The sequence below is a fragment of the Jaculus jaculus genome, chromosome 6 (assembly GCF_020740685.1).
Source record: "Jaculus jaculus isolate mJacJac1 chromosome 6, mJacJac1.mat.Y.cur, whole genome shotgun sequence".
Lineage (NCBI taxonomy): Eukaryota > Metazoa > Chordata > Mammalia > Rodentia > Dipodidae > Jaculus > Jaculus jaculus.
Genome location: NC_059107.1, coordinates 23,857,551 through 23,884,902, shown reverse-complemented (window position 1 = coordinate 23,884,902; position 27,352 = coordinate 23,857,551). Strand labels below are relative to the sequence as shown.

The 27,352-nt window shown below is 45.0% G+C and overlaps 1 protein-coding gene across 10 annotated transcripts in view; it reads right to left on the bottom strand.

The window, feature by feature from the left end:
* Tenm2 (teneurin transmembrane protein 2) overlaps positions 1-27,352 on the bottom strand; it is a 1,398,763-nt gene that overhangs the window by 235,087 nt on the left and 1,136,324 nt on the right. For 9 of the 10 annotated variants that reach the window (XM_045152018.1, XM_004661036.2, XM_012949310.2 and 6 more), the window contains 2 exons: positions 16,115-16,237; positions 283-488 (listed from right to left, as the gene is read on the bottom strand). In XM_045152018.1, the coding sequence (XP_045007953.1) occupies positions 283-488; positions 16,115-16,237 (329 nt within the window). The remainder of the gene's footprint in view (positions 1-282; positions 489-16,114; positions 16,238-27,352) is intronic. The other variant, XM_004661038.2, reaches the window with a different exon arrangement.

Below are 27,352 nucleotides of genomic sequence, written 5' to 3'. Positions count from 1 at the left end.
CTTTCATGTCTCTTTGGGCATATACCTAAAAGAGCTATTGATGGATTTTATGGTAATTCTATGCTTAACTTTGTGAAGAACAGTCCCACTTTTCTCCCATTTCTAAAATGGTGGCTGTACCATTTTAATTCCCATCAACAACGTATAAAGGCATCAACTTCTCCACATCCCTGCAAATACATGTTATTGTCTGCGTCTTAGTTATGGGCATCCTAGTATGCGTGTATGGAGTGGCACAGGCATAAACGTTTAAGTGTTTAATTGCGTCAAGTAGGATCATACCTGTGCGTGAGAAGGTGGAAGTCCCCTTCTTATGTAGACACCAAAGAGAGCATCTTTCCCAAGGGAGATGTTGAACTTTAGGAACTGGGGCTGACTGATGTGAATCTGTGATCTCCAGAACACTCCTGGTGGGACCTCTTGTGTCACCCGCCGGCCAACTTCTGCTTCGCCACTGTCTATGCTGCTGTTTTTCAATGACCAGGGCACTGGAAAACAGGAATTGACATCAAATCAGTGACATCTGTGTTCATGAGTTACATTTCTGTTTAATTATATGCCAGAATTATTATTATTTTTTAATTAACATTAGACTCACGGTAAGTTTCTTTAAGTCACAGCTAAAACATTGAGGTTTTGAATAACAAAGCTATCAACTCATACCCCAGGACATCTGAAATCCTGGCATAATCCTTTCTAAAAAATTCTGTGATTACTCTTTACTGATCAAATATGAGAGCCAGAGTCTGAGATATAAAGTTTCCTACAGCCCTGAATGTGACTAGTATATAAAAAGGAGCAGCAGGAAAGAGGAGGGAGACGTTAATTTGGCACCAAGTTTAACTCTTGCAGCCTTTCATTATTTCTTCCAGATATAAATAAGTCTGGTACACTCCTGACACTTAGAACAAAAACCAGTTTAAAAAATAAACAAAACAACCTAGCTGAAAATGAAGACATAGTCTAATCTTGGATCAATTCCATCCTTAAGGTAGAGAAAGGGCCAGATTACCCTGAGAAATCATACCTTTCTCCTTAATTAATACAAATTACATTAATACGGAACTTAGATTGTTTACTGAAAAACATCAGTTGAAACTCAGCATCCTTCAGAATTTGAATTGTTAAAAGCTACTTTCTCCCCTTTCTTTCTTGCTCCTTCCCTACCCCCTCTTCCTTTTCTTTTTTCTTTTCCTTTCCTCCCTCTTTCTCTTTCTCCTTCCTTCCTCTCTCCTTCCCTCCTTTCCTTCCTCTCTTTCTTGTTCTTTTTTAAAGAGACAGACAGAGAAAGAGAGAGAGAGAGAGAGAGAGAGAGAGAGAGAGAGAGAGAGAGAAAGAGAGAGAGAGAGAGAGAATGAATCGGCATGCCAGAGCCTCCACCACTGAAATCAAACTCTGGACGCTTATGCCACCTAGCGGGCATGTGTGACCTTGCGTTTGCCTTAGATCTGCATCTGGCTATTGTGGGATCTGGAGGGTGGAACATGGGTCCTTAGGCTTTGCAGGTAAGTGCCTTAACTGCTAAGCCATCTCTCCAGCCCTCTTTCTTACTTTTGGAGACAGGGTCTCAATTTGTAACCCAGGCTGGCCTGGGCTCATTATGAGGCCCTAACTGGCCTCTCACTTGTGGCAATCCTCTTGCCTCAGTATTTCTAGAGCTGGTATTACAGGTGTGAGCCACCATGCCTGGCTTGAAACACCCATGTTAAAAGAGAATTTCTTTGTAGTGGTGAACTAGGCCTCCCTCCTGTGTTTCTGAATGTGGTTTCTTTTGTAGCCATAGAATAAGGAAAAGTTGGGAGCTAGAAGCAGTTGTCTTAAAAAAAAAAAGTGAGCTAATTCTTATCTTAGACTTCACATTACTTATCTCCCAAACTAGAGATGCCTGGCTGGAACTTTGTCGTATTAGAGGTCACTCGTGAGGACTTCAGGTGGATTTGAACATGATAGGCAATATAAAATTTGCTTCTTATCAACTTCGTGCTCCAAAGAACTTCTAACCCAACTGAAACTGATCATGGAAAGAACAGGGTCCCTTTTGGGATGACAGTCGTTTCCATTCTGGAAGAGTGGATTATGCTGGTGGCCCTGCGTATTGGACACCTTTGGCCTGGTGAGCAAAGGCTAAGAACCAGTTCCCTGCTGGGTGTGGTGGTGCACACCTTTGACCCCAGCACTTGGGAGGCAGAGGAAAGTGGATCTCTGTTAGTTTGTGGTCACCCTGAGGCTACATAGTGAATTCCAGGTCAGCCTAGGCTAGTGTGAGACCCTACCTTGAAAAAACAGGAAAAAAAAAAGCCTCAAAAATAGAGAACAGGTTTCTTTCAGCCACCGCCAATGAATAGACTCTGGAAAAATCTCTGTCCATACATGCTCGCTATGTATTGCAGCGGGACTAGATGGCCAGGAGAAATTGTAAAACTGCCAGAGTGCAATGAAAAGTGGAAAATGTCTCACGCAGGAGAGCTGGCTCTGCTGCCTTCTGCCTGCCTCACTGGGCCAAGACTCCTTCGTGGTCTTCACCTCAGTTTCCCCATGTCAAAAATGCACAAGGGGGCTGGAGAGATGGCTTAGCGGTTAAGCGCTTGCCTGTGAAACCTAAGGACCCCAGTTCGAGGCTCGGTTCCCCAGGTCCCACGTTAGCCAGATGCACAAGGGAGCACACGCGTCTGGAGTTCGTTTGCAGAGGCTGGAAGCCCTGGCGCGCCCATTCTCTCTCTCCCCCTCTATCTGTCTTTCTCTCGGTCTGTCACTCTCAAATAAATAAATAAAAAATGAACAAAAAAATATTTTTAAAAATGCACAAGGGACAATTTTTGGATCTCAGCAGGTAATCCATGTCTAAATTATGAAAAACCAAAGTGACTTGAATGCATAAAGTCATTTGGTATCTGTTGTAAACACATATGAAATGATTCATTTCTGTTCAGCTGAAATGATTCATTTCTATTCAGCTCAATAATGGCTCAAATAAAAAGTCAACAGGGGGAAAAAAAAATGAAGAACTCAAGCCAGGTGTGGTGGCACATGCCTTTAGTCCCAGCACTTGGGAGGTAAAGACCCTACCTCAAAACAAAACAAAACAAAACAAAACAAGTCAACAGGGGGGCTGGAGAGATGATAGCTCAGTGGTTAAGATGCTTGCATGGAAAGCCTGACGATCCCAGGTTCTACTCTCCAGTTTCCATGAAAAGCCAGGTGCACAAGGTGGCACATGCATCTGGAGTTTGCAGCGGCTAGAGGCCCTGCTACACCCATTCTCCCTTCTATCTCTCTGCTTGCAGATAAATAAATTAAATTAAAAAAAAAGCCAGCGGGAACCTAAAATAGAGGAATCACCATTTATTTTATTTTATTATATTATGGTTTTTTGAGGTAGGGTCGCACTTTAGCCCAGCCTGACCTGGAATTCACTATGTAGTCTCAGGGTGGCCTCAAACTCATGATGATCCTCCTACCTCTGCCTCCTAAGATTAATGGCGTGTGCCACCATGCCCAGCTGAAGCATCAGTTTTAATTGCCATCCCCTGGCAGCTTTAACAATGAAACTAGGGTAAATGGCTTCTAAGGGGAGTTTGGAAGTTCCTATCATGTAACGTCTTCAAGAAGAGAAACAACTGGAGGTCTCCAGTGGCCTTCCTCTGTAGAAGGGGGCTAGCTTGTTTGTTTGGCAGACATCTTGACTTCTGAACACTGGCTAGTAAGCCCAGTGGGCACTAATCTGTGGGGAAGGAATACGGTACAATGCTCACAATGACTTGGTACATGTCTAAGCATTGATACTAGCTATTGGCTCGCTGTGCTTCAGATTTCTCATCTATCTAATATAGTTCATAGGATTTTGTGAGAAGTTAATGAGTTACTCCGTGCAAAACTCTTAGGATAATTTCTGGCACAAATTTTTTATTATTATTATTATTATTATTATTATTATTATTATTATTGTCATGGCCCTAAGCCTCAACCTAGTATTGTCTGTTTGGGAGATTCCTGATAATGGTAAATCCAGGAGGAAACATTTGTTATCACAGTTAATCAGAATCTCTGTTATAAATTGGAAATTAATCTTACTTCAAAATGTTGCTTTTGCCAGGGTCCCTTACCCAAAGTAAGGTCTTTGGGTAAGGAATATTTTAAAAATGATTTTGTAGGGAAGAGTTGTAGTAAAAACAACAACAACAAAGCCCCCGGAATGAGAACAGCTGGGGGCCTTTGATAGAGACCAAAGCAATAGCAGCAATCTGAGGCCACAGTGCAGGGTGTGAGCTAACAAGACAGGCTTTGCAGACCACAGCATCTCCGCACTTAATCCCACAGGCGTGCTTCTTGTCCATGAGGCCTCAGGGCTAATGGGGAAAGGACTGGCTAGAAAGCAGAGGCAGCAGACCGGCAGCTAGCAGCCTCTGCTGGTCTGTGGAAACCTGCGTGAATTCCCATCAAACCAGAGGAGGCTGCTGGAGAGGCGTATGCAAAGGATCCGGCTTCCAGACATCTTCCCTGGAGAAATGCAGACAGGCAACTTCACCCTGCTTCTTAGAGTAGAGGGGGCCTCCCTTTCTTGCACTAGACCCTGCAGGAACTCAGCTGCTGCTCAGTCAGTAGCCATGCCTCCGAAGGTTTACACGACCCCTCCTTCATAGGCCACTCACCAAATGAAGCAGTGTACTGTGGGGAATAATCTACAGGCTTTGGAGCCAGCCAGGCGGCGCTTAAAACCTAGTTCTAAGTCTTCCTTACAGTGTGGCTTCCGGCAATACGCTTCCCTTCTCTGGGCCTCCAGTCTGTTGTAAAATAAAAGCCCTGCAGAGTGGGAACAACAGGTGGAAAGCGGCGAGCGAGCTTGGGTTAGGGGAAGCTCACCCACAATAAAATAAGGATAAATAAATATAAAATAATAAAATTTTAAAAAGCAAAATAATTTCTAGCTGGTGATATGGGATGAAAAAATATTATCATAAAAGAATGGAACACTATAGGAGGATATCTAGCTGTCTGTTTGGAATGAAAAGATCTTTTGAGGGCTGGAGAGATGGTGTAGCAGTTAAGGTGCTTGCCTAAACACCCTAAGGATCCTGGTTCAATTCCCTAGTACCTGTGTAAAGCCAGATGCACAGGGTGGCACATGCATCTGGAGTTTGTTTATTGTAGTGCCTGGAGGCCCTGATGCAACCATTCTCTCTCTTCCCTCCCTCTCTCTTTTTCTCCCTCCCTCTCTTTCTATCTGCCTCTTTCTCTCTCTCTCTCTCTCAAATAAATAAATATTTTAAAAATTATTTTCTGAAAAGATAGAAAAATCTGGTGTGTATATGTGATGTATATGTATGTATATAAGCAAGGCATATTGATATTTTGAGGTTCTTTTTTATTTTTATTTATTTATTTGAGAGTGACAGAAGAGAGACAAAGAGGCAGATAGATAGATAGATAGATAGATAGATAGAGAGAGAGAGAGAGAGAGAGAGAGAGAGAATGGGCATACCAGTGCCTCCAGCCACTGCAAACGAACTCCAGATGCGTGTGCCCCCTTGTACATCTGGCTAACGTGGGTGCTGGCAAATCGAGCCTCGAACCGGGATCCTCAAGCTTCATAGGCAAGCGCTTAACCACTAAGCCATCTCGCCAGCCCCCCGAGGTGCTTTTTTTAATAGACTGAGCAGGAAGAACATCATTCAACTTGGGGCTCAGAGCCTGGCCATGGCAAGTCTGCCTTCTGGTAGGTTCTGCGGGCTTCCACAGTGCTCTCTACACACTGCTCCTCCAAGGCAAGGAAGCTGGTGCTGTCTCTCTTGGCCCCTGTGATTTGCACCTAGTCAAGCCCTTGCCTTGTGCCATGTGTGCACCCTAAACAGGAGCCAACTCCACCTGGCCGTCTGGTGATAAGTTTAAGCCCCTGTGACAACTGACAGCAGGGCCTTGAGGAAGCTTTACTTTGAAAAGCCGCATGGAAACTAAACCTTCTTTCCAAAGATTACCTTTTGAGAACTCGATGTGGAATTTGCTATTTAGAGAACCTTCCTTGTGGACTGTTTTGAAGAGTCATGAGTAGGTCTGATTTATCTGCCCTGCAAAATCATATCAATAAGCAAACTCACGAGGCAGTACAAAGATGCTTTATGTTTAGAATCAAAGCCAAGGGACTTGGCCTTGGTACTTAATAGCCTTGAACCTTAGGGAAGGACCAACAAAAATGAGTTACTGTGAGGACTTGCTGTTGAGAAGCCCTTGTTTTAGGAGGACCAGCTCTCAAGGTCTCATCGTTCTTACCTCTACCAGAGTGGTACTGACTAAAAGATGTCTGTGTGCTGCTCCGCTATAGCCTCTGTGCTCTATGGAGTGGGGCCACAAGGGTCATTCTCCAAACACACCACGATGAGACTGTGGGAGTGTGTGTGAGGCTGAGGAGAGTCTGTCAGAAAGTATTAATGGAGGTTTGGTTTATAGGTGACTTTACTTTTAACAAAGTCAGTTTATAACATTAGCTACTCATGCTTTTATAAGGCAAGTAAAACCTTCCATTTGAATTTCCCCAGGTATATGACTAAATGATGCTCTCATAATAATTTCCCTATATATGTCTTCATAGATATTAAACTTTCATTTGGACATAGTTTGTTTTGCAAAAAAAAAAAAAAGAAAAGAAAAAAATCAAAAGTATTACAAAGACATATTGTAATCTTTAACCCAGGCTCTGCTATTATACACACTTGTATTTTCACTTTTCTCTCCTTATATATAATACACCTATGCACATATATACATCTGAGGAATCCATGTACATTCAATGAAATCCAGATAAAAATATTTGAAGAGAAATTCTAAGTGCATTGAATATGTATGGACTTTTGTTCTTGGCATTCCCTAAACAATACAGTATAATAACTATTTTTGTTGTACCAGGCTTATGTCATGTAGAGATGGTTTAATATGTATGGAAGAAAGTGGCTACACTGTGTGAAGTCACCATATGTAAACGACCTGCGCAGCCATAGATTTTGTTATCTGGTAGACACTGAAACCAGTCCCAATGAGATACAGAGTGATGGCAATATCTGTTCATATACACGTATATATTTTTTTTTCTGAAGCATTGAGAGTACGTTGCATACAGGACCCTCCATTACTTGTAGACACATCAAAGTGTTTTACTTAAAAACAAAGACATCCTTTTTCAGAACCACGATATAGTTATTGCAAACAAGAAATTTAATGTTGCTATAATTGAATATTTAGCTTACATACCCCATTGTAATTTGCCGGTGGTTGCACAAATTCTCCTTATAGCAAAATTAAAAATAAGTTTATTTTCTTTCAAACAATCATGGGGGGCTAGGGAGATTTCTCAGTGGTTAAAGCACTTGTTTGCAAAGCCTGGTGGCCTGGGGTTTAATTCCCCAGTATCTATGTAAAGCCAGATGCACAAATTGACACATGTCTGGAATTCATTTGCAGTGGCAAGAAGCCCTAGCACATCTATACCCTCTTTCTCTCTCTCTCAAATAAAAAATATTTTTAATTAATTAATTATTAGTAGAGAGAAAAAAGGCAGAGAGAGAAAGAGAGAGAGAGAGAGAGAGAGAGAGAGAGAGAGAGAGAAGGAATGAATATGGGTGTGCCAGGTCCTCTAGCCACTGCAAAACAAACTCCAGATACATGTACCACTTTGTGCATCTGGCTTTATATGGGTACTGGGGAAACAAACCCTAGTCCTTAGGCTTTACATGACAGTACCTTAACACTGAGCCATCTCTAGCTCCTCAAATAAATAAAAATATTTTTTTAAAAAGAAAAAATAAACTATGGAAATGAATGTGTATAACTTTTGTAGTTTTAGCAACACTGGAGAGGGAAGGAGAAAGGGGGTTAAAAATAAACTTTATGAATTGCTGCAGCCTGCACTGGGATGCATCTTGCCAGCCCTGCAGCTGGAGCACAGGTCTCTGCCCTCTCTCAGAGGCAGCACTAAAGCCAGGCCAAGAACCATGAGCGTGGATCTGAACCAGGGCTCTCCCTAGCCATACAGCACTGCAGGACCATGAAGATGTCTAACAGGACACCCTAAAGGTAGCAAGGAGACAAAGCAATCAAGGTTCCATCTGTCCCCGCAGGGCCGATCGCCTCACGTTGGAAGTGTGGAGTCCCAAAGGGGGTTCAGCAGAGCTGATCAGCCCCAGATGCGCATCTCAACTCTGGTAACTGCCAGTTGTGTGCCTCTGGGCTAATCACCACCCCTCTCTGATTCTGTCTCCCCATCTGCATAACAGGGGGTACAGCTGAGGATTAAACCAACAACAGAATGTAGACATGTGGGTGCCTCTCTATCTTTCTATTGTGACTTACAGCGATCCCTTTACGGACAACTTTAACGATGATCGTGATCTCAGATGTGAAGACTAAACTTTCGGTGGTTAACAGAGGGCCAAGGGCTGGAGTGGGCATTTATGAAGCTGCAGCCATTCTCCCCGAGCAGCTGAAATCAATATTCAATGAGCAGTCAGTATGCCTGCAGACTGGCGGGGACCGTGCACAGGTCACACACGTTAAGATAGGGGGGCCAGAGTAATCAAACCACAAGTTCAACGGCTCCAAATGGCTGGTGGTGTGGGCTCCAGCTGCTTCTCATGTGGGCGATGTTATGCACCTGCTTAAGTGAGAGCAGCCAGATTTCACTTAGTTAACAATGATGAATGAGCATCCAAACATTTGGCCGGGTCATCCTTTCATATTCGTGCAATAAATATTTATCGAGCACTGACTAGGCTACTAGGGAATCTTTGGTTCAGATCTCATGTGTGTGTGTGTGTGTGTGTGTGTGTGTGTGTGTGTGTGTGTGATTTGACCCACATCTCAGAGTCCAGGCAGTTCAGGGTCCTGTGGAATTGGCTTTGGATTGAATGTGGGTGTGGGGGGCAGACGCTGGGGAAGCAATGTAACAGGTCCCTGTGAGTCTGGCTAGTGAGGCTGGTTTCTGAACTATGGCTGGGATGGCACCCTGGCAAGCGAGACCACATCCAGCCCACACTTCCCCGAGCTGGGGCTTCCATGACAGGCTCATCTATCCATGAGCCACACGATGATTAAAGGGGAGACATCATCCTTTTCCCCCAACAAGCAAATGTTTGAGACACTGAGTCTCACTGGCACATCTCAAGCATATTGGTAAGATTTCTGTGGCTTGCTCTTCCTTCTTCCCTCCCTTCCTCCTTCCCTTCCTTCCTTCCTTTCTTCCTTCCTTCTTTCCTCTCTCCCTCACTTCCTCCCTTCCTTCCTTCCTCTTTTTTCTTTCTTGCCTGTTTTTAAGGCTAATGGTCAATTTCTCATGATCGCCCAACTCCATCACTCCACGGAACATTTGCTCATGGAAATGTGAAGCTATCACATGTTTGGAAAATGTGTACCTAAAATTTCAACCAGTTAAAGAAGACTTATGTCGAGCAAAAATGACAGCCTTCCACAGCTGCATTAGAGGCTAATCACTTCAGGACGCGGAACCATAACTCATTTATGGAAACAGCGTAACTATTCCCCAAACAAGTGATAAAAGGAATGGACTTGTAGTCCTACCAGGGAAATGAGGCCTCGTGTTAATACTTCCCAACTTAACTGAGCTCTGGAGGCACCTCTGCATAAATCTACCTTGCAGATTATTCTGCCTCACATATTTTTATCTATTGCAAATAAAGTGGAATTCAGAATATTGCTCTAGACATTACATTTCATTTCCATTTATTGGGGAATCAGGACAACCATTGGAGGCTTCCATTTAACCAACAGGTAACTGAAGAGATCCTGTAAGGTCTGAGATTAACTGCGGAAGAACAGAGCTCATCTGAGCCCTCCTCAGCCTCACCCGCTGCTACTCTTCAGGAAGCAATTGCCAGCGTGAGTCCCACTGCTCCTGCAATGGTGTTCACAGCTCTAAAAGGCAGTCGGGAGTTTTAGAAAATCCTTCAGCTCTCGGGACTGTATGTGGCCTTTGCATCTTAAAAGAAAAATATTCATTTGAGAGAGAATGGGCATGCCAGAGCCTCCAGCCACTGCAAACAAACTCCAGACACATGTGCCCCCTTGTGCACCTGGCTTATGTGGGTACTGGGGAATTGAACCTGGGTCCATAGGCTTTGCTGGCAAATGCCTTAACTGCTAAGCCATCTCTCCAGCCCCTTCGCATCTATTGAAATCTCAGCCTATCACCTTAGGTAAAAATGGTCAACTCTTGACTGCTGAAAGCGTTCATACAGGTTTAGACCTACTCTGACCCCTCAGGGAACTTACCCTGAGTCATTATCACTCACTTTATTAGTATTGGTGATGATAGCTTAAATGGATTGCTGTAGTTTCTACCTGCCACACCATCTCCTGATTCCCTGATGCTGTTCTCCATTTTCCTAGTGAAACAACCAAGGTTGATGGTTAAGTGACTTCCTTATGGTCTGCAGCTGGGCTCAAGAACCTCCTCTGCTGGTCTCTGAGGTCCATCTATCCAACCATTAGGTGGGCTGCATTTCAGGCCCCACACTAAGTACAAGGGATATACAGAGGTGTGAATCCAGAGAGTGGGAAGAAGAGGTGTGAGTTTGTAAGACAACACCGAGAAAGGAGGGTAGCCAATAAAAGCGAGGGTAAATGCAGCAGGCGGGTAACTGATTGCACCCTTCACATCCACGTCAACCCAAAGCGATGTGATGGACGACAGAGACCGTGCAGCACAGAACAGGGCCGAGGGTGCTAATCTGAGGCACAAATCCACCCATGCGCTTAAGTGGTACCCATCTGTAATAACGGCAGAGCAGCAGCGTCTCCAAAATGACAGGAATTGTGTCAATACGTGAGCTGCTAGTGTATTTGCCAAGAGATGTGCAGTAAGGTGATGTTTGACCCCTTGTCCTTCTGGGAACGTCACCAACTTTGGAAAAGTCTCCTGCGGAGAAGCGATCATTTGAAACCCTGGGCTGTGTGCATTGAGAGGTTGAGTGATGGGAGCCAGAGGAAGAATTAGCAACCTCCCTGCTAATCTGGCTCCTAGTACTACGCAATAAGCCAACTAGTAAAAATCATTATGAAGTTTTTGCTGAAAGGGCAAGTGTAGAAAAACATGTTTCTAAACAGAATAACAGTCTTTGCCATTTTTTTTCCCAACTTGCATACCATCTGGAAATTCTGATTTTTCTTTTCAAAGGGTAGGAAAGAAATGTGCTTCAGGCACAAATAAATGTTTACAGCTGAGTTATAAACCAAGAATGGCAGGGCCTAAAACAGACAGGCTGGTGGTGATGCAGCTTAAGCCGCAGGGGGACAAATGATGCTCGGGGAGCGGGCCAGCTTGCTACGCACAAGTTGGCCCACCAAAATGGGAAGTTCTACTCTCCACTGATCCCATCAGCAACTGTGTAGGGCAAAATCCTCATCGGGGTTTTGGGTGAATCCTTAGAAGGTAAAGGAAGGAAGATGGAGAGGCATAATTGCCCGCCTTCCCTTCTGGAAGCAGCCTTCCCTTCTGCAAGGTCCAGCATCCTATGGGAAGGGGCAGCCTGTGGAACTGTGTCAGATGGACCAACTTGGAGAAGCCATGGGGATGCCAGTGACAACGACAGAGGTTCATGGTTTGCTTGTTAAGTGCCTAGTACCACACGCAGTGGTCCACAGGGTTCTCCCATTTGAGCGGACTGGACCCTAAGATTAGGAGAGAGTTCTATCGAACAGAGGAAGGACTGGAAGCTGGGAGAGGATCAACAACCTGTCGCAACAGATGCTAAGGGATGGAGTTGGTGTTTGTATCCAGCCTGATGAGCCCCAGTACCCTATATACTACAGGATCTTTTCATGCAATGTCTTGAAGATTACATCATAGCCAAAGATTGGTCAAGAATGAAAAAGTGAGGTGTTGAGAGCTTGTTATCCTGCTTCTGATCTGCTATAGTTTGGGTACAGGGTTCTAGAAAAGTAGAACTAACAGGGAGCAGTCATCAAATAATTTTAAAAAAGTTAATTTACTGGTGCATGTCTGTGTTTGTGTATGATGTATGGGTGTGCCAGGGTCTCTTGCCACTGCCAATGAATCCTTGTCTAGCTTTACATGGGCGACTAGGAAATCAAAGCTGGGCTGGTAGGCTTTGCAAGCAAGCACCTTAAACCCCGGAGCCATCTCCCCAGGCTCAAACTTTTTTTTTTTTCCTATGACAGGCAAGGTAGTAAATATTTTTATCTTCATGGGCCAAAGAGTCTGTCATGCCTCCTTAGCTCCACAGTCTGATGGGCATGGCTGCACTCCAAAAGGAGTGTAGTCATGACCGGCGCCAGCCAGATTTGGTCCATGAGATGTAGTTTGCTGACCCCTGACCTTGAGTACACTAGGGATTTAAAATGACTTATAGATTTGAGAATGATTCATGAAATTCTCCTCTGGAGTATATTCTTTCTTAAGATCAGTGCACAAACTAGGTACCTATGGCATGCCCTTTGAAAGCTCTTGTGTACCCTGCCACTGGGTCTGGGCCAATCAAACTGGTTCTCCTTATGCTATCTGACCAGGTCAGAATACTGTATTGAATCTTCATTCTCAAGGGCTTATCTGATCCCAGATCTATAGAAAAAGCACTCGGTGTCCCCCTAATGAAGATGTATGAGTCCATTCCTTTGAACACAGAAATACACATGAGACGGTGAGTGATTCTGGCAGCCCCCTGTGCCCCTTCCTTTGGATGTGAAGCCCAACAGCCATGGCGTTAAGGTTTAATTGAAAGAGAGCAGAGAAAAAGTGAACCACAAGTAACAGCACATGGAAAAGGGGAAGGAAGACAAGGCCCGAGAACCTGTTCTCCCAACTAATTAATCAAGAGCTTTGTTTCCACTCACACCATAGTGTGGAGGCTGTCCTTTCTGTCAGATGCCTTCCCAAACCTGTACAAGGTAAATACTCCTAAAGACCAGGTAATGAAATCTTTACTGATATGCCATCTTAGATGGGACTCACATGCTCATGTTTTGCTTACATTTTAATTTGCTTCTGCTGGATACTTACCCAGTAATTGCTTAATAAGATTAACCTCCCTGGCAATGTGTGGTGAATCTTGATTAAAACATCGGAGTGAAGGATTATCCTATACCACAAAAAAAATGCAGGGGGTGTTATTTAATTAACTTATTGCCAATATGTCTTGATTGTCTCTTTGAAACACTGGGAAAGTGGTCGATTGGAATTGATTCAGGTTATCTAAATGTATAGAATTGGGTAGTGAGGAGTGGGGAGGTCACTGGGTTGAGAAATTCAAATCTCAAGTCACTCAAGGACATTAAAATCTTTCTAGTCATTTTACAAGACTCCATTTAAGCTAACTGACCAGGGAATCTGGGATGTCCAGTCATTAGAGGAGCATTGTTTGGTATTTGGAAAGAAGTGCACTGAAGGAGTTTTATCTATAAGCAATTTCAAATTTTTACCCTTTGACAAAAAAAAAAAAAAAAAAAAAAGAGGACCTAATTGACAAAATCCATTGGGCAAGGATTTGGTAAACAGTTTGCCTGTCTCATAACTCACATGGAAACTCACATGTGGACCTGTGGAATGAAACAAACTGCACAGTATTCCTTGTAAGCATGCTGGGCATAAGGGGAAAAATTCCTGTCTTTCCAAAGACACAGTGGAACACATTTCCTCATTTGTTAATGTAGAGATACATTATCTGAAGTCTTGTTTCCCAAGGGGAGTTTTCCGATCATGCTAGTCTTGGGATTTGGAAATAGAGCTAAATGACAAAAGGGCTGTGGGTGGTGGTGGGGCGGGGGAGGTATTGTGATTTCTGGAGGCCTGTGAAGATCACTGATTCCCATTTGTGACAGCTTTGATTTCAAAAGCATCTGTACATCACTTCAGGAAACACCTATCCCTGGCCTAATGGGAGAATACACACCTTCACTTCCAAATGTGTGTGCTGCACTCACTCAAAAGGATGGGGACTGGACTGGAGAGATGGCTTAACTCTTAAGGTGCTTTTCTGTGAAGCCTAAGTACCCAGGTTCGATTTCCCCGTACCCATGTGAGCCAGATGCACAAGGCGGTGCATATGTCAGGAGTTCGTTTGCAGTGGGTGGAGGCCTTGGTGTACCATTTTCTCTCTCTCTCTCTCTCTTTATTTCTCTCTCTTTCAAATAAATAAATAAAAATGTTGATAAAAGGATGGGGGGGGGCTGACATGCAGATTAAAGGATAGCAATGAAGAGAAGACAGCAGAGCCTGCCTAGGGCAGGGGGTTTCCGAGAGCTGTACTCTCCGCACTGAGCAGGGTAACTCTTGGTCTTGGGAGGATGGCTAGCATACTGCTGTTTGATAGTCTTCTTAGCCTTCACCCACTAGACATGCCTACTCCAGCGGTGACAACTAACATCTTTCCCCCAGCCAGTGCCAAAGGTCTCCTGAGGGGCAGAAATCATGTACAGGCTGAGAAACCCTATTGCCAAGGAAACCAAAAGGGGTATTTGGGGTCAAATGCAGGAAGCGAACCGATTTCAAGCTGAGGCCAATCGCTTTGGGGTCAGTTAAAGGAGGACATGGTCAGTTAAGGCAAAATATGCTTTTCATTTTGAGGCCTAGTTTTACCTGCATGACCACTTTATTCTCAGCTATGACTTCTTCATGCTTACTTAAAGGTAATTTAGCACTGTGATTATGACAGATGAGTGCAGTGATTCTTAAAGATTAGATAAAAAGACAGAAGAGTCATACTCAAGGCTTCAGGACAGCTTCAGGGAGAATAGCTTAAGGAATATTAGTATCTCAGGGAAACTCATGCACACCCCAGGGCAGAGGCATTCTCGAGTCTTCTTCATGGAAAACAGCAAATGCAAGGAAATCCAACATTCGGCCCCCTAAAGGATCTGAATTCAAATTTTCTTCTTGCCTGCTTGTTTGCTTTGGGGTTAGGCGTTTTTATTTTATTTTATTTGTTTACAACATTCTGGGCCCCAGTTTCACAGAGACGAATGCTCCACTCTTGGAGCTGGGAAGCTACATGACACTGAGCTGGGGTTTAATAAAGGCTATCGCGCCTCCTTCTTTGAAATATCCGGATGGTGTGTCATAAAAGATTTCATGTGTGTGTGTCAAGACCCGAATAACAGAAGGGAAAAATGATGACATTATTAGACCAGGGACTAAGAAGGCTAGTGGAAAGGGGATTTTGATTATGGTATATTATATATATTTATAGAGGATGTCAATAAAGTATCTAAAATATTCTCTCTCTCTCTCTCTCTCTCGTGTGCGTGTGTGCGTGTGTACTGGTTATGTATGCTAACAGGCAGAGTGGAGAATTCCGTTTGGAGAAGACCTTCAATAAATCTCTCTGATTTGTGATTTTTTCATCCTGAATTAAGCAAACCCCACCGAATGCCAGCCCCACTGACCTACGACTGGCTGCTCTTGTGTTCTACCTGCCACTTGTCCCCACAATTCTGTTTCCTCTCCTCTTTCTTAGCCCCTTGTTCACACCTATTTTTTCCCCCTTCAAGAATACAGTTGCCTGATTGCTTCAGTGAGCATTTCCATTGTCCCCTTTACAGTTCTGAGAAGAGAAGCTTTGTTGCTGAGCTGTCAGACCTCTCTAGTCTCCCCGTCTCCAGAACCAGAACCGCTCTGTCTCTTTCATGGCAAGCCAGGCGAGTGTTCCCCAAGGGGAGACGGTGTCTCTCCTTGGGGAACACGGACCCAGGCTAGTGGCTCCCTGCCTTCTGAGGAGGCAGGCCCTCTCTCTGCTGCTGCTGCCGCTCCAGCTGCTGCTGTTGCTGCTGCCTCTGCCCAGGCCGTGGGATGCTTTCAAGCATGCTAGACAGTGCCAGTCGCTGCAGATAGCATAGGTATGCACATTGCTTGGGGCAGGCACCGTGCCAGCTCCAAGTGACTCCAGCCAAATACAGCTAACAGACAGAAACAGCAAACAGCTTTTAAAGGGGGGGGGGGCGGTGGGGGAGTACCTATGAAAGGCGATGTTTATTTATTTATTTTCTTCTTTTCCTTGTTTTGCATACCTTCCAAGATTTGGATTAAAAAATCTGAACCAGCTGGCGAGAGCTCTGAATTTTCCTGTGACCTCAAGAGGGCAGGCAGCAGCTGTAACCTCACCTTTGCCTCCAGATGGCATTGTTGCCACATCATCGTTTCCTGGTAAGCCGGTCCTTATCCCATTGTTAAAGGTGTGTCCATCTGCCGGCTGGAGTTGCCAATTGAGTCCGAGCAGATGCATGGCTGCAGGAGAGACAAAGTAATGAAAATATGAATAGATAATTCAGCAATGCGAATGTCAAGGGGGAGGGCCAGGTGCCTCTTTCCAAGCGATTGCCTTTTAAGGAAGCAGCAGTTCAAAACTGGCTTGCCCTGGGCCACAGGGATTAGCTAAATACAGAACGTGGCAATCTGAGAGGTTAGGTCTCCTCGGCTTCGTGGCAGCTCACAGCCTCAGGGGGACCCCTCGTGGGAGGTGGAGGCGGGAGCAGCCAGCGGGTTTGGATCTCTGAGCGTGAGGTGGCCCTGGAGAAGCACAGCCAGGGCTGCTCCATTGGCTCCCGCCTGTCCCAAACACTGGATAAAGGTGCTATGGGCAGGGCAGGGGCATTGGTAAAAGATATTTCTCAAAAGTGCTCAAAACGTTAATCAGCTCCAAATAAATAAATAAATAAATAAATAAATAAATAAAAGGTGCTATTAGACTTGCTCTGAAATACCAAAGCAGCCAGTGGGTACATGCAGTTGCATTGCCTGGTTTGAAAGCAGGCCTCCCCAGTTGTATCAATTTTGAAGGTGTATTTTCTGTTTTCTTTCCACTTCTCCTCGTGGGTAAGTGTGTGCCTACATAAATGCCAAAGGGTGGGGTGATGGCCGCATGGGCCCCGTCTTTGACAAAGGGAACCAATCCCTGTTCCCTGAGTGTGAGTTGAGGCAAAGCTCTGAGCTTGGGAGCACTGTTTCTTCTTTGATCAGGAAACGAGCCTGCTGGCAGAAGCCTCGACTTCCACCACGCACACCTCACACTCCAGACAAACTTAACATCTGGTTGCTTTGCCTGGCCCCAGCCACAGTCAGTTCGGTGAGCTCAATACTTGAAGGGTCTTGGCGAGTCTTTTTTTTTTTAACTGAGTGGAATGAAAGAGAAGTCCCAAACACCTGTATTCTTTCAAAGCCCTTATGTAAGAAATTCTGCCCATGTGAATAAATAAGTTCATTTCCTTTTATCTTTTCCCACGCAAACAATGACTGCGCCCTGTCTGTCTGCTGCGTGAATGGACACGGGCTGACGCCGTTGTCACTGTGTGCAGCTTGGCAGGAGAGAAAGGGCTGTTGACAAGGGAAGGTTTTGAGTTTGATGTGGGGATGGGAGAAACAATTAACCATAGAAAACACAATTAACAATGCTTAGGAAATTGTTCACATAGCAATTAATTCTGCATGCCTACCACCACTTAAAGTCAGGCTGTATTCTATTAAGGCTAAAAACCTATCTTCAAACAATACAGCTTAGATTGATGGCTCCCGATTATGGTAGCGTGTGTGTGTGTGTGTGTGTGTGTGTGTGTGTGTGTGTCTGCTTTTCTCTTACATACTTCCCCATTGCATAGCCACATTTTTTTCCTCCATACATTACCATGAGATGCAAGGATCCACTGTTGCAACTTTCCAAGATGGTAAATACTAATAAGAATAAGTGACATTTACTGTACACTTTCTGTCAAGGTAACACCTAATTTTCTCTCGCAGTTTATCTGTTATATGTAGGTCACTTACTTGAAGAGACCAGATTCTATTGCCTCAAATAATGACATATTTTCACCATACAGAGGTCAGGAAATGAGAACTAATCGTGGCTGCTTGAAGATAACGATAGCTTCTGATTTGTAATTACCAGGTGAAGGGAGCCAAGGAATTAGCTATTTTAAAATGATTTTTCAAAAAAAAAATGATACTACTGGGTTATCAGAGCTTGCCTGGAGCCAGCTGCAGCAGAACTGAAGGAAGGCTCTTGGGGAGGGCCCCGAGGTACTGACACCCACCACCACCAAATGTGGCAGGAGCCATGGCTGGGGATGCAGGACAGCAAAGCTTTGACATTTACATCTATGGAAGGAACTGGTAGGTCCTGGCAGGTGAAGATGACATCCTCCCCAATGCCTCATCCCTCTCATCAAACTGCTCTCCTGGTACAGGCCTGTGGCTTGTCATTCCACAGGATAGGGTACACGGTGCCCACTAGCCTTGGGAGAACGGTAGTCAAGCCCCTCATGTCGCTGAGCAGAAAGGGCATACTGATGACCCCGGGTTTTGTGCTCAAGGATACCTTCTCTCTTGTCTCCCTCCCTACCGACCTTTTATTTGATTTTGGGTTCCATAATTTACTGATACAGTCAGCTTCTCGTTGCTGGCAGAAAACACCCAATGAAGAGTAGCTTGTAGGGAAAAAAGGGTTTATTTTGGCTGACAGACTTGAGGGGAAGCTCCATGATGGCAGGGGGAAAATGATGGCATGAGCACAGGATAGACATCACCTCCTGGATAACATCAGATGGACAATAGCAGCAGAAGATTGTGCCAAACACTGGCAAGGGGAAGCTGGCTATAATTAATACCCATAAGCTCGCCCCCAACAACACAGCGCCTTCAGGAGGCTCTAATTCCCAAAACGCCACCAGCGGGGGACACCACATTCAGAACACGTAAGTTTATGAGGGACACTGGAATCAAACCACCACACACAGTATATTTTTTACTCACCAAAAATAGTCTTTAAACAAGGAAACTAAACATGAAGATGAAGAGGTTAGGGTCAGAATATGTGAGTTGCTTCTTTGACAACTCCCAGAGTGGAAAGAAAAAATAAATGAGATGGAGAAGGGAAAGAGAAAAGCTAAAATTGCTAAACACAAGTCCTGTCTACCTGACGGAAGCTATGCACAGAAATGGAACTCAAGGGTGGACACGTTTCCTGACGCTGACTTGAATGCTAAGTAAAGAAGAGAGAATTATATCAGGGATACAACCACCTTTTCTTTTCTTTTCTTCCAGGATGGACGAGGTCTTAAATAGTCTTTTGATGGCACTTTTTTTTTTTTTTTTTTTAGTTGTTCCCAATCAGCCATTCCTTGTCTCTGACTTGAGGAAGTTGGGGTTATTTTTCTGGCCTATGGGAATGGACATGAGTATCCTCAGGATAGAGTCTTGGGGGAGCCATGAAGTAAATGAGCTTCCTGACTAATGACAGAATTTGTTGTCGTTACTACTGACTTGGTTTATGGTTTGGGACAAGAAGTCCATCTCTCAACCCATCTCCTCCTTTCCCTTTTGTAAGGGTTCCCTTCCCAGGTAGAATAACGACCTCTACAGGGCCTGGGAAAAGTTATGCGTCTGTAGTCCCTAGAAGAATGCACAGTATTTTGAACATAGGTTACACTGCATCAAAGTTAATTAGGACCAAAAATGGTGCATAAGGGCATACTTGGAAGCATTATATGTTTATAAATAAACCCAACTTGCTGGGCATGGTGGCTCATGCCTTTACTCCCAGAACTTAGGAGACAGAGGGAGGAGGATCACTGTGAGTTTGAGGCCATCCTGAGACTAAATAGTGAATTCCAGGTCAGCCTGAGCTAGAGTGAGACCCTACCTTGAAAAAAAAAAAACCCAAAAAACACACACACAGAACACCCACCTCATCAAACAGAGGAGCAGAGAATAGGGTGAAATAGTGCTGGTCACAAAGCAAACTATGTTATTTTGTTATCAATATGTCAAGTACCTACCCTCAGTCATTGAGCCCTTTCTACATGCAGACACTGTAGTAGACATTCTACAGATATCATTTTTGAGACTCACAGGTAGGTATTATCATAATACCCAATTCACACATAGGGAGAGTGTTGACTGAAGTTTTATCACTGGGGAATTTCAGAATCTGAGTGGAATTACAGCAGGGATGGAGATTGTCTGTTTCCTATTTCATAGTGATCTGGTTTCACAATGTATGGGCACATGGCATATCAATAAAATGTATCTCTGTCTCAAAATTCATGATAATCTCTGTGGACAGGAACATTCATTACATATAGTGGATCTTCCTGGAGGAAGTTGTATTGATTTATCCTGTTGATTTCTGATGCGGCCATGAGATCTGGCATCATGCATTGCACAGTGGTCCTGGGTCCTGAGTGGAGACCACAGGTCAGAGCCATGTCTGGCAAATGACAGAATACAGACTGTGTATAGTAATGGATTGTTGCGACAGTGAATTAATAAATAGGAATATGATGATGTTCCATTCTCTCTCTCCCTCTATAGATGTATCTATTATCTATCTATCTATACTTCACATAAGGGGGAGGTTATAGACTTAACAAATCAAAGGTACTGAATACCTGTCTTTCAATTGCTTTGTCCAGAATGTAAATACACAAGCTGTAAAGCAAACTCAGTGCATGCCTGGGTCTGTAGATGTCAAAGCCTTAAGATCCAGACAATAACCTCATGTCTTCCGAAAGCTGAATCAGAACCAAGGTCAACTAAACAAGGCAGCTAAGGAAACTCAGGGTGGGGGGTCACAGTAGAACCACTGGGAGATTCTACCTCCCCACTGTGAGAAATATGAAAGACATTCTGTCTTTTTCTATCAAAGACTTAGATAAGATAGAGAAACCCATCTCTAGAAAACATCACTTAGTGGAAAGCCCCTCCTGACTCAGCCCCTTGAAACCAATGCCTAACTAATTGCACCACAAGTCTGTGAGGCCAAAACTCTGAACCACATAAAGTAAATCTCAGGATGCTGCGTTAGTGAATAAAACCCCTGCTCAGGTGCTGGTAGCCTGAACTCCTTTTGGTTATGCACCCATCTCAACATTGTCCTGACAACATGCTTTGGATTGTGTGATCATTCTTGGATTCCAGACTCATGTCTGACAGTAAACCACCTAGACTCTGGGGTTATTTGTTACAGCAGCATGTCCATATCTATACTCACTTAGAAAGAAAATGAAGGGGGGAAAAAAGACACCATTATACAATAGAATTCTGTGAATTCCTTAACTTTTACCAGGCCAGAGAACCTTTTGCAATCCAGCTAGGAAGAGTTAACAGTATGCCTGTTTTTAGGAGCAACAAAATATCTGAATATTAGAATATCTTCATCAATTCCCATGATCAAAGCTAGACAAGAAAGGTGAAAATTATTGAAACAGTCACAGTTGTTGCTTCTTCATATAAGGTTTCATATAAATGCTCATCAATCTACATGGCTTTACTGGATGCCCTGGGGTGGTCCACTTTCCCTTCTCTCCCTGGAATGCTCCAGTAGTTCATCCCAAAAGGTCTGGTTCAGCCCATGTTGAGGTCAGAAGTGAAATGAGTTTGGGAGGCCCTCTCCCATACTCTAACCTCCCTCCCCATGACAGCTAAAATTGTACAATTCATCATGACTTGACAGGGTCTAGTCCAGAGAGACCCTTGGATGGAACAATGGGGGCTCCGTGGGTCAGCAAGGCTGGGATGGAGAAGGGCTCTGAATGGAAGCTCATGGAATCCAGGTGGCTGCTGGGAAATCAGCCACTCAAAACATAGCAGGCAGCCAAGCCCTGGAAATATCCCTCTGGCATCATGCATTGCACAGTGGTCTGGCTAATTGAAGAAAGCCTTCATAGAATGTTGAAAAAGAATCAAGACCCATGGGAAGACCACACACAGATCGCAGGGTTCCCTAGGAAAACAGTAGACCTATCTGAGTCAGCTTAATAATTTCTCATTGAAGTTGCTATATTCAGGTGCCTGATGGCTCCACAGGAAATACTCAGAAAGAGCCAAAGTGAAAGAAAGTGGGCGGGGATGGTTGTAGGTAACACTTCTTAGGAGACCACCAGGACAGGGGAGAGCCCAGGTCTTGAAAAGTGGCAGCTTCTAGAAGGGGATTGTCTGAAATAGTAATCAGGAATCAGGGTAGTGTGGCCCCTGCTGGGTGCCAGTTAGAATCTTCCATGTTCATTGGCTGGCAGAGGATCAACCTGATGAGAGAGTCAATCAATATGTCAGTAATACTTCCCTGAGAGCTGCTCAGCCCCTGCTTGTCAAAGAGGGCAAACACGGAAGCCACAGATGCCCTGTGTTTGCTGAGCAGGTCCCCGGGAGCAAGGGCTATCTTTAAAGATCAGGCCTGTCGATAGAACCCTGGGAGGAGATGGGACTCCCTTTGAAAACGCAAGACTGCGGGGCCAAAGAAGAGACCCTGGAGGGGAAGGATGGAGCTAAGCCTGCTAGGTCTGTGGCTCAGCGTGGGCAGACGCACGGGGGCCTTGGAGGTGCTGTCGAAGCTCATTTGGAAATGGGAGGATGATGAGAAGAGTCAGCACTGGGTCTCCTTACTCCAACATCAGCCAATTAAGCTCACAATGCCAGGGCTGCTGTGGGAAATGGGGAAGATTCCCTAAGCTCCCTGCTGAGAGGAGAGTACCAGGAATGGCTGATAAGGGGCAACAGGCACAGGTCCTGACCCTGAACTTGTGAGGTACCTGACACCTGTAAAGGCACCTTTGCAGTCAGCAATGAAAATTAACATATGCAAATAAGCCTTCTCATCCCTGAGGGATGATTTACATTTATTTTGACAGTGTACTGGGGACTGGGCGAATTACATCAACAGCAGCATTTATTATTATTTATCACTGGGCAAATACTTTTTAAAATATTTTATTTTTATTTATTTATTTGACAGGGAGAGAGAGAGAATGGGCACACCAGGGCCTCCAGCTACTGAAAACAAACTCCAGATACATGCACCCCCCTGTGCATCTGGCTTACGTGGGCCCTGGGGAATCGAACCTGGGTCCTTTGGCTTTGCATCAAATGCCTTAGCTGCTAAGCCATCCCTCCAGCCCTGGGCAGATGCTTTTTGAGCTCCTGCGGTGCCTCGCACTGTCTTAGGCACTAGAAACAAAACAGTAAAACAACAAAATCCTTGCTCGTAGGGAAATCCTTGCTCGTAGGGAACCCACATTCTCACGGGAGACAAGAAACTCAATGCAAATGAAAAACAGAAGAAAGGGGCCAGGCACCTAGAGGGGCAGAGGCTGGGAAATAGGAAGTTTTGTTTTCTTTTCTTTAAGAAAGGGTGGTCAAGGAGGGTGGCACAGTAGGCAACGTTTGCGCAAAGAACTGAAGAGAGGGAGAGAGCATTTCCGGTTGATGTAGGGGTCAGGCACTCCAAGCCAGAGTGCGTGAGAAGGGAAAAGTAGAAGGGGAAACATTGGAGAATAAAAATTCATTGTATTCTTGGGGCTGGAAAGATGGTTCATGGGTCAAAGGTACTTGCTTGCAAACCCTAATGTCTCAGGCTCTGATTTCCCAGTACCCGCAGAAACCAGATGCACAAAGGGGGCGCATGCATCTGGAGTTCATTTGCAATGGCAAGAGGTCCTCACATGATCCTTCTCTATTTAGAAAATTCATTGCACCCCATTCTCACCCTGTGTCTAATAGAATCTATCTTTCGTAGATGAGGACACTGAATCTTGGAGCGATTAAGCTACTTGCCCAAGGTTCCACAGCCATGAAGTGGGAACCACAGGACTTCCCCTGAAGTGTGTAACTTTAGTCAGAGTACCAACTCCCCATGCTGGGTTGCTAGTAAGTTGCTTTTCAGTCTGCAGGACACCCGTGCTTCAAGTTTTCAAATGGGAGCACCACCTCAATATGAAGCAGGACACGATGCCTAGGCTAATTTAGGGGCAGACACGAACAGTCATTCATTCTCTATGGACAAACCAAGGCAATGAAGTTGCCATTTCACCTAAAAACATCTACCGTTGTCCATGTAGAATAAATGCTTGGCAACTCTAATGAACATGTAGGTGTGGTGACCGTTTCCTGGGTCAGTTTGTTTCCTCTCCTTGGTGGCGTGTTTGAAAATCGTACTTTTATTTCTTTCCTTGTTTTAAATTTTTATTTATTTATTTACTTAAGACTGATAGAGAGAGAGAAAGAGGAGAGAGAGAGAGGGAGAATGGGCATGCCAGGGTCCCCAGCCACTACAAAAGAACTTTAGATACATGTACTGCCTTATACATCTGGCTTATGTGGGTCCTGGGGAATCCAGCCTCAAACCAGGATCCTTAGGCTTCACAGGCAAGTGCTTAACCACTAAGCAATCTTTCCAGCCCCTCTTTTCTTTTTATTTATTTATTTGAGAGAGAGAAAGAGGGGGAGAGAGAGAGAGAGAGAGAGAGAGAGAGAGAGAGAGAGAGAGAGGGAGGGAATGAGCATGAGCATGCCAGGGCCTCCAGCCACTGCAAAAGAACTCCAGATGCATGGGCCACCTTGTGCAACTGGCTTATGTGGGTTCTAGGGACTTGAACCTGGGTCCTTTGGCTTTTCAGGTAAGTGCCTTAACTGCTAAGCCATTTCTGCAGCCCTGTACTTCTATTTCTTTTCCAGAACGATGAGGGAGCCGCTGCAAGCCTTAATGACATCCCTTTTAAGAATGCTGTCACAGCTAAAATTACCTTCTGCCCCAAAGAAAAGATGCAAATAAAACCACGAGGAATAACGTTCTCAAGAATGCCTTAAGTCCTAAAAAAGAAAATTTAAAAAGTTGAAATCTTAAAGGAGTTAAAAAAAAATCTCCTTCTAACTAGCTGCCTTGGCGAAATGATTTTTCTTGTTTTTTCCCAGACAGTGTTGCAATACACTGAATGGAATAAATTTTCAAGGCACCACGCGGAAGCGACGCCCATGCATCCCTTTCCTTGCGATGGGGCTTGGGCACCTTTCTAGCTCCCAAGGATGCTCCCAAAACTTAGCTGCCTCTGTGGCATTCAGCTTCCAGTTGCCAAGATGCTTATATCTCGTGGCCTACGACTTCCAGAGAAGAGAGGTGATCTGAGAGTCCTGGCCAGATCACTTGAACGAGAGGGGGGCTCTGGAGAAAGGCCACCCCCTTCACCTCTCTGCAAATGCTATTCGTGCCATGGTCCTAAAATGCCCTCAAGCAAGGATTTAGTGTGCTGTCTCCCTGATTCTAGCTCCTTCCCAAAGTAGGGAGGCTTTCTGTCCCCTCCATGTCTGCCATGAGGACAAGGTGACAGTTCCATAAGGCAGCTCTGGGACCAGGGAGCAGTATGTTTTCCAGACAAGAAGAATCCACACAGAAGAACTGGCACATTAATCTATTCTCGTGACAGGCTCGGGACGGTACAGCGAGTGGGAAGGGGATGAGATTAATCAATTCCCGTGTTCGGTGGGAACAAACAGGGCTTGTTGTTGCTGGAGGCACAGGGTCCCTGAGCCAGTGTCATCCCCACTCCTCTCCTTTGAGTCCCTCCTTGCAGGTGCTCGGCAGGTGGCCATTGCTGATACCGTGGGTGTGGTGTGAGATGTGCTGGGGTGACCTTTGACGACACCCCTTTGCCCTCAGCATCTCCAGGTGAATCAATACACAAGACAGACACATGCTCACAGCCACGTGTTTTTTTTCTTTTTCTTTTTCTTTTTTTTTCTTGCAGCAAGAGCCCAGAATGCACTCAGCTGTCCATGCCGGTCAGGTATCCTATTGTGCGCTAAGCCTGTGTACCCTCATGCAGATAAACACACGCCCAGAGCCATCAGCCAGCCGCACAGGTGTCATTTCCTATTCCAACCACCCCATTCCTGCTGCTATTTTTCCCTGGGAAAGAAATAAAATAGAAAGCTTTCTTTTTTTCCAAGAAAGGGTCCATGTGATCAAAGCACCTTTAGAGAATAATAATATAGGGAGGTTTTATTCACCAAATAAATCATGGTCTGGGATTTTAAGAGCTTTTCTGCTAACAAAACATATCCCCGCAATCCATGCGTATACACCTAGATGCTCTCCACACTGCCCCGCCCCCCACTGCCAGCTTGTCATTCAGTGTTGATAATCCAAACAATATTTGCCTTTCTTTCAAGAATGGTCCCCAACAGCCTGGGGAAGAGGAGCAGATTCACCAAGACCACCAACCACAAAGGAAAGGCATGCAGGCGGCACATGGCATGTGGCCACAGGAACCCGAGGAGACAGACACGTGAATGTTTTAGAGGATGTGGTATCGATCTGGGAATATGCAGTGTGTGTGTGTGTGGGGGGGACCAACAAGGAGAAGTCTCCCAGGCAGCGCCGCCCCCTGCATCCTGCAAGTAGGCGTGGCCCGGGGCCAGGCCTGGGTTGGCCACAGTCAGACTGGACTCTCCAGAAACAAGCTTCTTCCTTCGGTGGTAGCAAGCAAGGGAGGGCCGGCTGGGACTGGTTTTCTTCCCCGACCCCCACAGAAAGCCCTCTGACACACTGTCCCCCAAAATCTTCTGGTGGGTAAACCAATAGCTTTCTGATTGGCTAAGAGATCGCTCAGTGTAAAGAACCCATATCTGGAACTGGGAACCAGATCAGAAACCTAGAGACAAAGATTATTCTCTCCAGTGTCAAGCTCCCACCAGTCTTTAGCTAAAAGTGGGGTGACATACATCAATTTCCCCCCAAATTAATAATGCTTATCCAATTTAGGCTATACTGACTTCACTCTCCCTTGAAGAATCTGTTCTTTGTTTTCAGAGGTAGCGAGACAGGAGGAGATAAACTAACCTCACACTTCAGCCAAGCCACAGCTGAATCCACAGAGGAATGGGGAGAAGAGCAAGAGCGCTGCTCCCATTCTGTTCCTGACAAGTGCCAGGGTGAAGGAGACACATCCTGAGGACACTCAACACCTACCAAAGCAGAGATCCAGAGGCTCCTAAGAGCTCATCACTGAAGTAGACTTAAAACTCACCCACCACGGCTCAGGGAATTTTGCAAGAGAGGGGTCAGAAAGATTGTAAGAACCATAAGGTTTAGAGATCATGCCCAGGGGCATTCCCCCACCCCAAATAACTGACTACTGCTCCCACAACACAGAACTGACAATTCCATAGGGAATACATGCAACCCCACAGAGGAGGGGAGGCCCCCAGTGGAATAGGGGCAGGGGCAAGGGAAAAACAGGGGACCAGTACATGATGTGAAACATGTGAACAATCATAATAACAATAAATGGGAAAAACACTTCTGATCTGAACTCTGGAGTCCACAGGCAGGAAGCTAGGACCTGGTTGTAGAAAAATTGTAAATTGAAAGGCTTTGGAATACAGTAAAGGAGAAATGGCCTCTTATCCCTGGTAAATCCTAGGGTTTATTTCCATCTTGGTTCAAATTTGTGCACTACTACTTATTGGTGGATGGCCCTGGGCAAGCTGACGTGCTTTCTTTGGCTGGCGTTGTTACAGCTTGCCCTCTTCTCAGAACTGACCTGTGTGGCACCGCTCGAAGCTCTTCCTGCGTGTGAG